Raw genomic sequence first — 17,660 nt, 5'->3', positions numbered from 1 at the left:
CATTCTTAATCCATAATTTCCCTCTTTCTTGCTGCACGATTCCTCATTCTAATTCAATTTTCATTTTTTTTGTGGTCTGCTGAATTAATTTTCTGTTTTGGTTCAATTGACAGAATTGACTTAATTGGAGACTTTTTTGAAGCTTATTCACGAGTTCTTGACTTCTGAATTCCCTAATAATAAGTGTTTTGATTCTTGGTTTATTCTCTGCTATTTTAGGGTTCTTTAATTTCAGATCTGGGAATTCTAAAAGTTAATCTTTCTGCTTCATTTCAGACCTGATCATCTAGAGTTTTCGTAGGAGTTTCCCGTGACTTGACAACTCGATCTTGGTCCGCGCGCAACCCTCTATCAATTATGAAATAATTGAATATGCTCTAAGTTAATTTATGTACGTAAAGTATCATAATTAACATGTCCTAGCCTATTATGCCATAAATTAAATGACTTAAGCATATAAACAGAAAAATAACAACATTCTTATTCATAGTTTTACTTTTACAAAGATAGCATTTAGTTTAATACATATCCCCTTTCCACAAACATTTACCCTTTTTAAAGAATATTCTTCTTCATAGTTCTTGTGTATGTTAGGCACATAATTCAATATCAGACACTTCCTTGGAAATTTCTTTCACGACATTAGCCTCGTTAGCTCTAACTTTCTTTGAGATCCTACAATCGGATGACTTGTACCCCATCTTGTTGCAATTGAAGCATTTTCTTTAAAATTTTTGCTTCTTGGAAACACCACCTTTTGGTCCTAGTTTAGACCCATTCTGCTGTTCTTTTCCCTTCTTGCAGTTTTTCTTGACTTCTATGATGTTTGCCCTAAAAACATTGTCATTTGCTGCTTTGTTGAGCCTCTTTTCTTTACCTCTATTGTATTCTTTAATCTGAAGTTTGACAATTAGGTCTTTCATTGGCATTTCCTTTCTTTTGTGCTTTACGTAATTCTTGAAGTCATTCCAAGTAGGAGGCAATTTCTCAATAATGGCTGCCACTTGGAAGGATTCACTTATTATCATCCCTTCAGCAAGAATTTCGTGAATGATCAGTTGAAGTTCTTGCACTTGATTCAAAACTAATTTAGAATCAACGATTACAAAATTCATGAATTTAGCAACTAAGAACTTTTCAGTTCCAGCATCTTCGGCTTTGTATTTATGGTCCAACGATGCCCATAATTCCTTAGCTGTTTTCTTAACACTATACACTTCGTACAGTGCATCCGGCAATCCATTCAAGATGTAGTTTCGGCATAAGAAATCTGAATGTTTCCTAGCTTCAACAGCAGTGAAAGCAGTAGCTTCATCTACCTCGCCCTCTTTAACAGTAAGAGGGTCATCTTTAAAAAATTTTGGCCAAGTTCAACATGGTCAAATAAAACAACATTTTCTGTTGCCAAGTCTTGAAATTCTATCCCAAGAATTTTGCAGGTTTTTTGTTGTGGCTTACAGCAGCCGCCACTGGCAATACTGAGTTTTGGATCAAAGATTGCGTTTGAACCAAAGCTTCAAATTGCGAGTTAATTGAATTGATGGGAGTCTCCATTTTTTCTGTTCAGAAACAAAACTAGAATTAGAAAACTTATCAACTTTTGTTAAACAGCATGAATCTAATAAAACCTGAAACAAAATTTTATACGGTCTAATAAAAAATACAATAAAATAATGCACCAGGTAGGTAACCCTAAAAGAGAGGTGGTGCTCTCGGCAAGCTTAAATACCAAGTCTTTCAAAGAACCAATCCTAGATATGCATTCTCATATTGTCTTTTTAATTCACTGTTGAAAATTTTCTTTTAAATCAATTTAAAGCCACAATTAAGACTACCATAAATAGAAAAATTTCCCTTTGATTTGTTAAACGGTAGAATAAAAATTCTAAAACAAAATCAAAAAACCATTTTGTTAAATGGCAGGATTAAATCTTGAAACAGAATTATATCATTAAATCAAATTAAAATCTGTTAAACGACGAGAATAAATCCAAATGTAATTATTTGATTACATCTTTTTTTGGAAACAAAACAATATCGAATAAAATCTTGTTAAACAATGAAAATTAATCCAAAATGATTTTATTTAATTTAATTTAAATTTGGAAACAAAATAAAATCAATTAAAATCTTGTTAAATGACCGGAATAAATCATGAAACATATTTTATTTAATTCTATTCTAATTTGGAAACAAAATAAAATAAAATCTTGTTAAACGCCATGAATAAATCCCGAAACAGATTTTATTTTATTTAATTTCTCATTTTTGACAACAAAATCAAAATTTATTAAATTCGTTGAACGACGGGAATCAATCCCGAAAAAGATTTTATTTTACTCGTTTTTGGAAATAAAAAAATTTGAATAAAATCGTTAAACGGCTGGAATCAATCCCGAAACTGATTTTATTTTACTCGTTTTTGGAAATAAAACAAAATATGGAAAAAAATCGTTAAATGGCGGGAATCAATCCCGAAACGGATTTTATTTTACTCGTTTTTGGAAATAAAATCAAAATAATGGAATAAAATTCATTGAACAGCGGGAATAAATCCCGAAATGGATTTTATTTACTTCTAATTTTGGAAACAAAATCGAATAAAATTTGTTAAACGATAGGAAAAATCCCGAAACAAATTTTATTAGTTTTAATATTCATTTGGTAAAAAAATAGAGGAAAAAGAAATCTGTTGAACGGCGAGAAATATACCAAAATTGATTTATTTAATTTTTAGAACAAAATTGATTTTCAAAAAAAAAAAATTCTTCGCCTTGGTGTCTCGTTTGTCTCGGATTAGAAAATTGTAAAAATAATTGGATCTGTCTTAAGATTGTTGGACAATACACATGTTGGCGAAACAAAATAGATAAATATAAATAAAATGTAAATGGAATAATTTATAATTAAATTGTGAAATATGAAAATCAAACAAAACCGTAAAACAAGGTTGAAATAAAGAAGAAAGAATAGGGATTTTATGAAACGTTAAGGCCTGTGAAACACGGTTTCCTTAAGACAGATTCAATCGCTCCTCTGGTACTTGGATTAATGTTAGTCGTGTAACACCCCTAACCCGTATCCGTCGTCGAATTAGGGTTATGAGACATTACCGGACAAAACACAGTTTCGCATAGTCATTTGTCAGTTTTATACACATGGTTATACCAACTTCTATATTCAATATCAATCATCCACCAAAATCATGTTAATTAAATTTTTTGCACATAAAGAACACGTAACCAGATAAAATTTTTCATGCTTTATTACTTATAACACATATACAAACTAGCTTCAAAATTTCGACCATATTAATACAATCTATATAACCACATATTTGAATTTAATTAATATGCAACAAAGCCAAATTCCATGTACTTAATTCAGATTAATGTTGAACCACATAACCTTAATATTAATGGCATTCAGATATTCATTAGTTAAATATAAAACATAACATTTAATAATTTCAGTACAAGCAAATAATAAGGCCATCCGAACCATATTACAAAAATTATTATGCAATTACATATGCGACTTTAGTAACATTACAACCTGGCCAAACATACTATTGATGTATATAAGTATGTATAATGCGCATCTTACCCTAAAAAAACAAAAAAAAAACATTAATCTAATGAACACATTTAACATTCCCTTGCACACCTAATTCGCATATATATATGTATATATATTTTTCATTGCAAACCAAATCAAAATAGCCAAATCACAAATGACCATATCATAAGTATCCCAAATTCACATGTTCAATGACTAACCAAATAACATATATTCAATCGTTTCAACATTCATATATTCGGTCCACAATTTCAAACTCATATGATCAAACCAAGCTACCAAAAATATATCCATAATTTACCATCATCATTTGTACCTAAATAATCAATCCAAAATAATGACATAACATTATTTAACCTATGTTTCATATACCAAAACACACTTTTAAAGTGAGCTATTTTCATAACCGATTATAGACCAAGCTTTTAATCACCTATTACGAATTATAATTCAAAACATTACAAGCATATATACAATGGAACCTTTCTCCATAATAAACTCAAGTAATAAGCAAATACCTAAGTGAACTAATCATAAGCCACATATATATATATCTTTACTTCATACCTAAATCATATACTAAACACACTACATAACATATACCATGATCGAAAATGCATAAACCTAAACATCATTAACAATCCACAATCAAAACACATTCGTATATCAATATTACCACACACATATATCACGACCAAAATTACTTAAACATTAGAACATTAGCATTAAGATTGAGCCATTTTCGCATGGCTAAATATATACAAATTTGAAAACCAACCAAGACAAATGCTAGCCTATACATGCCATATGTTCAAAGTTTCAAGCTTTTAAAATACCAAAATAGCATTCGATAGTGTGACGGATTTCCTTGATGATCCTCGAGCTCGTAACTATCTTTCAAAATCTATAAAACACCAAAAGAACACACAAAGTAAGCTTAGAAAGCTTAGTAAGTTATAAGCAAATAAAATTATTTCAATAACATACATAATTCAATTTAACAAGGCCAATCAAGAAAATCTTTACCACATATACATTTATCATGCTTGCAAATTCATATAATCATGTAAGTACTTTACTTACCTTTACTTTCATGAACATTTAAATCGTATACTTTCCTGAGTCATTTAACTCAAATTCACATTCGGTCTCATCTTGGCATTTCCCGTTGAACCGTTCAGAATCAATAAGGATACTTGGACAGTTCATAAAGCTCGTACAATGCCAACGTCCCAGACGTGGTCTTACATGTAATCAAATATCGATGCCACTGTCCCAGACAGGGTCTTACACGAAAGTCTCAAATCAATGCCAACGTCCCAGACTTGGTCTTACACCAAATCTCATATCGAAATCCTATGTCACGACATATGTATCCTAACTATTCCTATGGTTCGTACGGGGCTTTCGGACGTCGTAATTCGATCGATTCGAGCTCGATACAAGTCACACCATGCTTATAACAATTCGAAAATATGTAAAATATATGTACATTCCAATTCGGCATATTTAAAACATATACATTCAAAATTTACAACATTTATTAACTTATGAACTTACCTCGGACGAAGACGAACGGACCGGGACGACTATTCAACCATTTTTTATTTCCCCCGATCCAAATTCAGTTTCCTCTTTTCTTGATCTAAATTAATACATATTTGACTTGTTTAATCATATTTTTATTCAAATTCATCCAAAAACACATAAATGGGCAAATTGCATTTTAGCCCCTAATATTTCACTTTTTCACAAATTAGTCCCTATTTCACAAAACACAAAATATTCAAAATTTCACCACACCCAAGCTTGGCCGAATTTCACTAAGGTCCCTAGCAGCCCATTTATTTCATTTATTTCACATTTTGACCCTTAAATTTTTGAAATTCACAATTTAATCCTAGATAAGCATTTTTACTAAAAATCACTTAATTAAACTTGACAATCTAACAACTTATATTTATTTTTCATCATCAAACAACAAAAACCACAAGCTATCATCAATGGAAAATCATAAATACATCAAAAAATTCAAAAATTTTAACATGGGCTAGCTAGTATTCGAAGCAACGATCTCAAAAACGTAAAAATTATCAAAAACCGAGCAAAAACGAACCTTGAATCAAGCTTGAACCAAGGTCGAATGTTCAAAAGCTTTAAAACCCCCTTTTTCTTTTCTTGTTTCGGTGAAAGAAAGATGAACCAATGCATGTTTTTTTTATGTTTTATTATATTAACATATTTTACTAAATTTACAAAACTAACCTTTATAATTTAATATAAAAACCATATATTATAAACCCAAAACTGTCCACTCAAATAACCAAGGGACAAATAACCACTTAAGGACTTCATAATTAATTAATCATAGCAAATAAACACTTAAACAATTAGTATGCCACTGTTGCATTTTACACAATTAAGTCCTTTTATCAAATTAACTATCCAATCGGTAAAATTAAATCACGAAATTTTCACACATCTCAATTAACATGCTATAAACACCAAAAATAATATTAAAATAATTTTACGACTTTAGATTTGTGGTCCCAAAACTACTGTTCTAACTAGGGTCTAAACCGGGTTGTTACAAGTCGAATGTCCCCCAAAATACAACAACAACAACAACAACAACAACAACAGTGATCAAAGTAGCAACATCTCTACAACAATCGAACGAACAAAGCCTTTTTCTATCACCGAAATGTTTGAAAATACGAAGAGGAAATGGAAAAGTTTTGAGAGCAACAGAGTTTCGGTAAGAGAAAAATATCAAAGAGTATTTTTGTATGTAAAACCCTTTAGAAATAATGGCCTTTTCTAAACATGAAGAATGTTGAAATTTTGGAAAAAAAATTCCACAAAATTTGCCATTAAATCAATTTGATTAAAAGATTTAATCAAATTCATTGGAATCAAATTAATAAGATAAGTATCCTTATATAAGGAGAGAGGAAAATAAATTCATGTTGGGCTAAAATATCTGCAAGCTTATTTGGGCTCGACCAGTCTGAACATTTTGCGTCGCCTATGTTGTGCGGGTGCACCATAACCCCGTCAGGTTTGGACCTGCAACCCCCTCCCCTACGCACGAGGCAAAGTTACAAACTTAGTCATTCAATTACCTTTCAAAAAGGTTCACATATATTAACACATCAAACACTTTGGTATTTAACCAATGTGGGATCTAAGCCTTTACTTTTCCTCAACAATATTTTCAAGTAGCTTACTTTGAGCATCAATTTCTCATTCATCCATCAACCATTTTGATCATATGATATACCGTTATAAAGGTCTTATGGAGTAGAATATGAAACCATAATTTTATGATTCAACTCTCCACCTTTACCTATTGAAAATATGCCTCAAAGTTCCTATAAAAGCATTTGTTTCCAACAAATTATCTTTTTGAAGCTTCACTTCTCTCTCTAAAATCACATAAACCCTAAACCAAAAATGATGGAAATGATGGTGAAATACATGAAAGAAGGTTGATTTCAACAAAACTCAAGGTTAAGTGTTAAGATTCTTGAAAACTCTTTAAGGAAAAAACATAAAAAAAATGACGAAAAAGAAGAGAACTTCCTTAGGAAGAAGGTTGGTTGGCCAGCAGCAAGAAAAGGCTAATGGGGCTGATTTCCATTCTTTTCTTTCCTTTAAAAATCACACAAATGTCCTCCAAGAACACACATAAAATTTCAAGTCTAATATCACTAATTGAAGCCCAATTTACATATACCATAACCCAATGGTCTCAATTCAAGTCTAATATATCCAAATAATATTTCCATCATAAAATATTTGAGAAATGACCAATTTACTGTTTTGTGGCAAAATTATCATTTTACTCATTTTTATTCTTTGTATGATTCTATTCTCAACAATATGAATTTATTAATCTTAAATCTCATAATTCACTTATAATCTTTAATATAACTCCACAGATGGTGAAAATTGCATCTGTTCTCTTTTCTTGAAAAATTAAGAAATTTAAAATTTAGTCCTTATACTTTTCAATTTTCTAATTTGGTTCCAAAAGTGATTTTCACCCTACCAATACATATTCCAACTTATCCTACCAATTCATCACTAATAACTTTTCTCAATTTGGTCATATTACACTTTAATCCCTAAATTTTTAAAGTTTACAATTTAGTCCTTTTTATGTTTTCATTTCTAAAATTCTTTTCACTAATTCCTATATCCAAAATCACTTTGCTTCTATAAAAAAAGTACTTTATCTTACAACTTTTCAAATTTTCGTGGAAATTCACTTATTTAAATAGTGACACATGTCCTAAATTTTTGGATGTTACAAAAAAAGTAAAAAGAAAATGTCAACTAAGCATATTAAGTTGTGGTAGGAAGTTGTGTTTGTTGAAGTGGTCCGAAAGACCCCTACAACTGCCTCTACAACATTTTTCTTTACAATTTCCCATTTTGATATTTTGGTAAAACATCAAGTTACAAAACACTTATAATTAAAGTCTAAAAGTTGAAAAGCATCAAATCCAAAATACAGAACTCCCCTAAAAAACGAACTCATAAAATTAAAAATCTTTACTATTGTATTGCTCCCCTTTCTGACAAAACCCCAAAAAAAGGAGAGCCAGGCATCTTCTTCCTCCAGATCATGAATAAATTGCAAGTTCTTCAGAATTTGAGCTGTTCTCGCACGAGCTAGATAAGATGTGGCATCTGAGGTACGCATGCATTTTAATATCCTCAATAATTAATTAAGAGAAACAAAAATAACAAAGAAAAAATCTCACCAAAACAATGGAGAAGTTCATCTTTTAATCTCTATTTATCATCTTCTTTTACCATTTAAACTAACTGTTTTTCTCAAGTACGAAAATTCTAATAAAATTATTTAATTCTCGCCACTAAGCTTCCTCTTGATTCATTTTTTTTCCACGGATTTTTCCTTGAACATTTTTAAACATTGTAAGTAAAATCTAGCCCAAAAATAATCATAAGTGTATTTAAATTTAAAATTTAAAATTTCAGTTTAATGCATGTACTAATCATAAAATAAAATTGTTATAAAGGAAAACCTTCTTCCATTAAATGGATGCATTAACTTCTAAAACTTTTTTTTAACATTGATTTTCACTTGAAATAGCAATGAGGCGAGAATTAATCCTTTGAATGGTAATGGTGAAAAAAGAAGATAAATTTAGATTAAAAATTAACTTGTCTCCATTGTTTGGAAAGAAAGTGGACAGAGTTTGTCGGCAGTTAACAAATGTTAAGCTCTTAATTCATGTTTGGTAAAAAGGAAAAGGAAATACAAAAAATAAGGCATGTTGTAATCTTAAACTGTAAATTTAATTGTGATCAATGGCTACAAAAAACGTGTACTCCCCTTTGGAACATATATATATATATATATAAAATCAATTATTATTAGACAAACTTATAGTAGTTTTAAACATCTTAGCAACCAGGATGCGTTTAATGGAAACAATTTCTCAGTTAGTCCTAATACGACTTTATTTGTTCTAATTCCCAAGGTTGTTGGCCCTAAGCGTCTCTCACAATTTCGCGCCATCGTCTGTGTAATATGCTCTACAAGATAATTACAAAGATCATTGTTAATCGGTTGAAAAACATCATGGCAAAACTTATCAGTCCCACTCAAGTTAATTTTGTATCAGTTAGATCCATAACAGTTAATATAGTAGTTGCCTAAGAAATGATTCACTCGATGCGCCTAAAGAAGGGTAAAAGGGGTTGGATAGCCATCAAGGTAATTTGGAAAAAGTTTATGATAGGGTCCGTTGGAATTTTCTAGAAAAGATTTTTATGGAAGATGTGCTTCTTAGCCGCTTGATTGGAATTGTTATGTATTGTGTTACTTAGATGTGCTTCTTAGCTGCTTGATTGGAATTGTTATGTATTGTGTTACTACCAGCTCTATGCAAGTGCTTTGGAATGGTTGTTTGGCTGATGAATTGTCTCCGCCTAAAGGGATACATCAGGGAGATGTTATGAACCTTGGCGTAGGATCTAGTCACAGGTTTAGACGTGAGAGAATTCTTGCTCTGAGCTATGGATAATCAGAAAGGCAGATTCGTCCTTATCTGAACAGCCTCTAAGAATAACATTTAGAATAAAATAATTGCTTTTTTTTTCAGTATTGGCAGGCTTTTATAGACTTTTCATAACAAAGGAAGGAGTCTTTATGACATAAAATAAAGATCCCTAACTTATAAGATCTTGACTACCAAAACTAAAGTTTATAAATGAAACAAAAATAAAAATCTAATATAATAGAGGAAATAAATAAATTCTAATTTGATGTCGCCTCCATTTCTATTCCTTCCTTCTCTGATATTGTTTTCCAATAAAGGCATCCACATCAATACTCCTACTCTCCAATTTGAGCTTATCCCAGGTGTCATCTTCTTGAGGACAACCTAGCCACTGCACTAACAGTTCTCGTCAACCTCGATTGAGCCTCCTACCGCATCTGGTTGAGGTCTCTTGTATTCTTTGAGCAAAAAAACATGGAACATATCATATATCATATTGATGCAGGTAACTCAAGCTGATAGGCCACTATTCCTATCTTGTTCAAGACCTTAAAAGGCCCAAAATACTTCAAGAGCAACTTGTGATGCTTCTGTTTAGTTATCGTCAACTGTCGATACTGCTGAAGCCATAACCATACCCAATCCCCAACTTCAAAATTCAACTCTCTATGCCCCAAATCATAACTGTTCTTCATTCATTGTTGACCTTGTAAGAGCTTATCCCAAGCATTTTATAGAAGTGCACCCTTATCTTTTAGAGTCTTATCCACAACTTCAATCCTAGAAGAACCAACAAAGTAAGAGAGAAGCCATGGTGGATCCCTACCGTATACTAATTGGAAAAGGGTGGCACTTAGGGCGGTGTAATAAGAGTGTTTTAGCAATACTCAACCCATGGAACCCAATCAACCCACTATCGTGGATGATCACTAGAAAGGTATCACAAGTACATCTTTGTTTTTTGATTAACAACCTCTATCTGGCCATCAAATTGGGGATAGTATGCTGAAGAAAAAGCTAGCTTAAAACCATTTTGATGAAATAATTCCTTCCAAAACAAACTGATGAAAACCTTATCACGATCCAAAACTATGGATCCATTTACTACTTCAAGGCAATTCCTCATCGCTTCTATATAAAGCATCTGTAGCTCTATTCAACTTACCCGCTTTATACTCCACTAAAAATCAAGCCACATTAGTTTACTGATCTAATGTTGTTATGGGGATGTTGTAAATCACTAGTCTAATAGGTACTTAAGGCTGAAGATAGGGTCTTCAATAGGTTACTGTCTTTTCCAAACTACTGAATTATTACTCGTATGCAGCCAACTTAAGGTGTTAATTTGCAATCTTGCGACTAAAACAGGCAATGAGGTATCCCTTTTGTTGTAGTACAGCCCCAAACCCATTGCTAGAAGCATCACATTCAACCCCAAATTCCTTCAGAAAGTTGGGTAATTGCAAGATCAGGGATGTTGAAAGTGAAGTTTTTAATTAAGTGAAAGCAACATCAGCTTCCATAGTCTAGTTGAAGGCATTTTTCCTTAAAAGAGATGTTAAGGGTGTAGCCACTTTTCCATAATCCTTAATGAATTTTCTATAATATCTTGCCAACCCAAGAAAGCCCCATAAAGCCATGGTAGATCGAGGAGTTGGCCAATCAGTGATAGCTTTAATTTTAGTGCAACTAGCCTCTACCCCATCACCATGTATGACATAACCAAGATAGGTTACCTAGAACTCACCAAAGAAACACTTGGATTTCTTTAAGAACATGTTATCCCATACGAGTTCAAAAACTAGCATTACATGATACATATGTTTAGTCCATGTTTTACTATATATTAATATGTCATCAAATAAGACTAAAACAAACTTACGCAAATAAGGGCAGAAAATTTCATTCATCAAACTCGAAATTTGGATGGGGTATTGGTAAGTCCGAACATGACAAGAAACTCAAAGCGCCAATGGTGGGTTCGGAAGGATGTCTTTTCCATAAATGTAGTTGCCATTCTAATTCGACCAATAGCTTGTCCAAGATTGTGGTAGTTAAATTTTGTCCTTGCATCAGACTAAGTCATGAACTTCATCTAGGAGTTGCCCTTGCCATAGTATCTCATTTCCATTTACTGTAAATTGCATAGTCAAGGAGTTGAAATCCCATAAAAGTATACTAAGAGTACACAATCATTTTACCCCTAAAATCTCATCAAACCCCTCTGGAAATATGATATAAAATAAGTTTGAAAGTTGTCATTTGCAACCACGAACTATACTAATTTGCAAATGCCTATGCTAGGCACTCGTTCTCCATTTGCGACACAGACTTGCAACCTAGTTTCTTTCCATACTCCTAATCCCAACTTTGGATTCAAACCTTCATGTAGGAAGTTATGCATATTGCCTGAATTAACAAGAACTAAGATTTTTATTCTTGACACCTTTGCTTTCAGTTGCATAGTAGATGAATTACAAGTTCCGTTGATAGTATGTAGAGAAATTTCAAGATCATCTACCTCATTTTCATCTTGCTCGCCTTCATCACCTGGCACTCCTACCTAAAATAACCTTTTATATTTGTGTCCTATGGAATAAGACTCGTCACAATTATAGCACAGCCCTTTAGCCCTTTTTTCTGCCATTTCTACCCGTGTCAATCTCTTAATAAATGGTATGGAAGACCCTATTTTGTTTTTTTTGTTTGTCCCCCTCCTTTTGCAAGTCTCTTAGTCGTTGGAATGATTGAATTGTTGCCAATGCTTTAGGAAGTTGGCCAATTTAGGTTGGTTTGAGACGACATTTTGGAAGAGACCTTTTGTCTACATTTCAATGCTTGAGCCATATTTATTGTAACTCTAAGGTTTCCTGCTTGTTGCATCTCAATATCAATTCTAAGTTCCTCTGCCACCCGGCAGTAAAGAGGTCTACTTGTTGTCGAAGTTTAAGATTAGTAGTTTTGGCCAATAGTGATTCAAATTGGCGTTGATATTCCTCTACAATCCCAGTCTGTTTCAAGTAGGAAAGTTCCCTGAATGGGTTATTACTCATAGGTTGCCCAAACTTCACATGACAACACTTCTTGAAATGCCCCCAATCAAGACCTGCCTCCTTTTCTTCCATTTGATCAAACCGCTGTTGCACTTCTTGTAAGAGTGAAATGCAGTTGAGCCTACTTTTTTTCTTCATTAGTCCATTGATTGCCAAAGAATTTCTTGCATCTTTTCAGCCACCCTAAGGATCTCCAACACCATCATAAGTAGAAAATTTCATCGTAGAGTATCGTTGCACTGTGGATCCACCTTGTTACAAGTCTGAATTCCCCTTTTGCCTTCGTTGCCCTGTTCTTCACTATTTTTTTATATACCTTTTCGTTGTCTTTTGGACTGAAAGAGATAACTCAACCATCTGCTCTTCTAATGTTTGTTGCCTTATAACCATTTGTTCCATGAAAGCACCTAGTTTGGCTGCCAAAGTCTCTTCGTCACCCATGATAAAAGGCTTTGATACTAAGATGTTGTGAGCCTTGGTGTAGGATCTAGTCACAAGTTTATACGTTCTTGCTCCAACCTATGGTTAATCAAAGAGGTAGATTTGTCCTTGATTAAATTCCCTCCAAGAATAACATTTATAAAAAAATTGCTCATTTTTTATTTATTCAATATTGGCAGCCTTTTATAGACTGTTAATGACAAAAGAAAGAGTCCTGATTGAAATAAAATAAATATCCCTAACTTATAGAATCTCAAGACTAAAGTTTATAAAGGAAACAAAAATAAAAATTAATATAATAGAGGAAATAAATAAACTTTAATTTGTTTGTGTCTCCATTTCTATTCCTTCCTTCTCTGATATTGTTTTCCAATAAAGGCATCCGCATCAGGAGATTCATTATCTCCATGTATTTTTATGTTGGGCAAAGAAAGGTTGACTCATAATATACGTTAGGCAACTAATGATGGGAGTTGGAGATCTATTCTGCTTTCAAAGGAAGGTCATTGCCTCTCACATTCTTCGTTGTGGATATTTCTCAAGTTATGAAGGTGATAGAGATTTTCAGCAATTTTACTTGCTACTTTGGTCATAAAGTAAATGCTTAGAAAACTTAGATACTTTTCTCCCCAAACACTAGTAGGAATGTCCAAGATTCAATTTTATCTATGACAGGCTTCAAAAATGTCAACAACTTAGGCATCTATTTGATAATGCCATTGTTTCATGGATGGGTAACTACAAGCACTTGTCATTTTTTGGTGGATTAAGGTAGAGGTTATCTTAAAGGGTGGCTAAATTTCTCTAAATGGCAGAGTGTGTCACCTTAGTTAAGTCTGTTTTGTTAGCTATTCCTAATTTTTTCATGCAAGTCTCGCTACTTCCAACTAGTGTTTGTAAAAAGATTGAAAGAATAACTAGAGATTTTATTTGGGAGTTTTCGAATAATGAACGTAAAGTATCTTTAATTAGTTGGAAGAATGTTTGACAATTGATTAATAATGGAGGACTCGAGTTAAGGTGTTTGGAGGAGCAAAACAAATCTTTGTTGATGAAATTGAAATATCAAATGGTAACTAATTCAGAGGTGTTATAGGTTCGGGTACTCAGAAACAAATGTAAGATGGAATCCCTTTGTCCATAGAGTGTTTTCTACCCAAACTACTCTTATGTGTGGTGATTAATAACTCTTTAAAAGAGTTATACTTCATTCATTTAGACCTAGCTAATTGATTGTACTCAGGTACATTTAGTGGCATGTTAGGACATTTTAGTAGTATTTTTATCATTTACATTAGGAGTTTGGACTGTGTTTAAATGTTAGATACTTTTAATTGCATATGGAAGGGTTGTGTTTGGTGGTTTGCAGGTGTAGGATGAGGTGAAAGAAATAAAAGTGTGAAGGTTTGTCGTGGCAATAGGTTGGACAGTTTACCAACTTGTATACCGTAACAATTCAGAAAGATGACTGAGTCAACACTCAACGCATACCAGTCTTAGCCCAACTTTACTTGTACCAGAAAATTCTGCCTAAAATATGGGGGAGAGGATATTGTGGGCCGTTGGAGCTATCCTAGAAAAAATTATTATAAAAAGCCAAAGGAGGAAACCCTAAAAGGTGTGGAGATCCAAAGGCAACAATAAAGGGTAGCGGTTGAGTAGAGACAGAAAAGGGAAGGTGGAAGCAATCCCTCTCAGCCACCATAGGACACTGTACTACTGGATTGTGGATTGGTTTGGCGACAGTCATCTTCTTAAGTTCTTCCATTATTTATTAATCTATTCTCCATTGAATTGAATTGATAGAAATGATGTTGGATGTTATTTTGAACTTGAATTTTAATCACCAACCCATGAATTAAATATCATAAGGTTGGGATTACATGATAAAATTTTATTTTCTTTAATGGTTGAAGCATATATTTGATTTAATCTACTGTTTCATTCAATTTCTTTTATTTCCTAATTGTATACGTACATTCCTTAGATATAGATGAGTGTGCAATATGCCCATAAATTGAATCTAATTCTGAAAAGGTTAGATTAGTTGGACTAAAATTGAATGATACAAGTGTGTATTCGACCGAATACCTATAGTAGACTCTAAATAAAGTAGCGTTTGTATATAATGAAGACAAAATAGTGCAGGATATTGTGCTAAGGCCTATAGACACAGGCCGGGTAACTTGAGATCTTGCTCTCGAAAGAAACAAGTCACTTTAGGTCTCTTCTGAGTAGCAGGTTAAGCACGATTTTGCTGAGGCATTATTGAAAGTAAAGGCAGAGTCTAAGTAATCTCAACTTTCCAATCAACATTGTATAACTTCTATCCTTTGCTGTAGTATCTTTGCCATAGCATTCTTAGTTATTTATTTATTCGCTCGCATTCTATTCACGTAATTATTCTCATAATTGCCATTGTATTTTTACTCTTGCTTTTCCTTAACATTTTTCAATATTAGTCAGTATACATTTTGCACTTATCCTTATTTTTTTAATTTACCACCGCATACTTAACTCAATTTTTCCATAACATTAATTATTATCGTAACTTGACCATTTCTATACCTAATCTGATCCCTGTGGAGACGATCTCACTTATCACTTTATCACTTAATTCAACGTGTATACTTGTACAATTCGCATATCATATTCATACGTGATAATTTTTTGGCGTCGTTACTGGGAATCAACAATTTCGTGTAATTTAGTTTGGTTATTTTACTTAATTTCATTAGTTTATTTAACTTAGTTTAATTTAATTTCTACAGGTTTGCCATTAGTGCATGAGAAGACATATTTCTGCTAACAAAGAATATCTTTTTGACCCAGAGATCGATAGAAATTTACGAAGAAGGCAAAAAGAACTGTGAAAAATGGCTAGGAACAGGAATGATCTTGGCCTCAATGATAATTTGAATGGTCAAGATGCTAATCCTCCTGTTCATAGGGTGATACCTGGTCTGAATGATAATTTGAATGGTCAGGGTGCCAATCTTCATGTTCGTGGGGTGATAGATGGTTGAGATAGACCAATTCGAGAGCATGTTGTGCCAATTTTGGATGACCTAAATCCAGGGATAGTCAGACGACAAATACAGGCTCAGCAGTTTGAGCTAAAATCGATAATGTTTCAAATGTTGCAAATAGGAGGACAGTTTAGACAAGATGCTCTACGACTTAAGCTATTTCCACTAAAGATCTAAGATTGCATTTATGACTTTTTCTAGAGGTTTGTGACTCGTTTAAACAGCAGGGTGTTCCTGAAGATGCTCTACGACTTAAGCTATTTCCATATTATTTAAGAGATCATACAAGAGCATGGCTAAATGCTTTGCCATCGGGAATAGTGGCATCATGGAATGATCTTTGTCAGAGTTTTTTGCTACGGTATAATCCCTTAAATATGATTGCCAAGCTTAGAAATAACATCACATCTTTTCGTTAATTGGAAAATGAAACATTATATGAAGCTTAGGAACGATTTAAAGATTTAATTCAAAAATGTCTGATGCATGGATTCCAACACTAGACTCAAATGGAGATATTCTATAATGGGCTGAATGCACATATGAGGATGGTAGTTGATGCTTCTGCCAATGGTACCTTTTTGGGACGGGCAAGAGAGTTGTTGGTACTATGGAGTTGGATGCAATCACTTCGTTGACAGCCTAAGTATCTTCTTTGGCTAATATGATTAAAACAATGAAAAGGCCTACTACAATCTAGAAGATAAAATCTGCTAAACTATCGTGTGTTTATTGTCGTAAAGATCATGTGTTTGATGAATGCCCATCAAATCCAACATCCGTGTGCTACATGGGTAATTTCAACCAGAAAAATAACCCCTATTCTAACATGTATAATCCTGGGTGGAAGCAACACCCAAACCTTTGTTGGAATAATCAAGGTGTAGGGAATTTTAACAATACAACAAGACGGAATGTCATCAATGTACTGCTTAGTTATACTCAACCTATGCCGAGGCAAAATGTCCAGCAAGGTCAAGCATCGATTTCATCATCATCATCATTTATTGAAGCCTTGCTGAAGGAATATATGGCCAAGAAATATGTTATAATTCAGAGTCAGGTTGGGTCTCTCCGAGCTTCTGAGAATCAAGTGGGGTAGATAACAAATGCTTTAAATTCTAGACCACAAGGAGCATTGCCAAGTGATACCGATAATTCAAGATCACAAGGGGATGAGCAGTACAAGGCCATCACTCTTAGAAGTGGAACTCAGATTGATGACGATGCTCAAGATGCCATGGCAGAAGAGGACGATTTTAAAAACAACTAGGTAAAGATCCCAGAGTCATCTGAAAAACGTACTGAACCTAAAAAGGGTAAGCAGCAAAATGCTGTTGTAGAACCAGAACATGTTGTCAATAAGAATCTCATAACAAAACAATATCAGCAACCAGAAGGACGACCACCTTTACATTTTCCTCAACGATTTCATAATTCTAACTAGGATATTCAGATCAAAAGATTTTTGGAGGTTTTAAAGCAACTCCAAATCAACATACTACTGGTTGAAGCTTTGG

At 33.1% G+C, this 17,660-nt stretch overlaps 1 protein-coding gene and 1 non-coding gene across 2 annotated transcripts; both read right to left on the bottom strand.

Moving 5' to 3' along the window:
• Positions 1-725: 725 nt before the first annotated feature.
• Positions 726-1,554, bottom strand: LOC105767260 (uncharacterized). Its single transcript, XM_012586766.1, has 2 exons — positions 1,459-1,554; positions 726-1,325 (listed from the first exon to the last, which is right to left on the bottom strand). Exons 1-2 carry the CDS (start codon positions 1,552-1,554, stop codon positions 726-728), a joined length of 696 nt encoding a protein of 231 aa, XP_012442220.1.
• Positions 1,555-16,526: 14,972 nt separating this feature from the next.
• LOC128040769 (small nucleolar RNA R71) lies at positions 16,527-16,633 on the bottom strand. The gene has a single exon (XR_008195575.1). It is a non-coding gene; the product is annotated as a small nucleolar RNA R71 (small nucleolar RNA).
• Between the last annotated feature and the right edge of the window lie 1,027 nt (positions 16,634-17,660).

This window comes from Gossypium raimondii, chromosome 4 (genome assembly GCF_025698545.1).
Source record: "Gossypium raimondii isolate GPD5lz chromosome 4, ASM2569854v1, whole genome shotgun sequence".
In the NCBI taxonomy this organism is placed as follows: domain Eukaryota; kingdom Viridiplantae; phylum Streptophyta; class Magnoliopsida; order Malvales; family Malvaceae; genus Gossypium; species Gossypium raimondii.
The sequence above is the reverse complement of the archived record's forward strand: the minus strand, read 5'-3'. Positions and strand labels throughout refer to the sequence as shown.

Coding starts and splice junctions, on each gene's coding strand:
- LOC105767260 (XM_012586766.1), bottom strand. CDS start 1,554: ATGGAGACTCCCATCAATTCAATTAACTCGCAATTTGAAGCTTTGGTT. Junction 1,326..1,458: donor TATTGCCAGTGGCGGCTGCT/GTAAGCCACAAC, acceptor ACTGTTAAAGAG/GGCGAGGTAGATGAAGCTAC.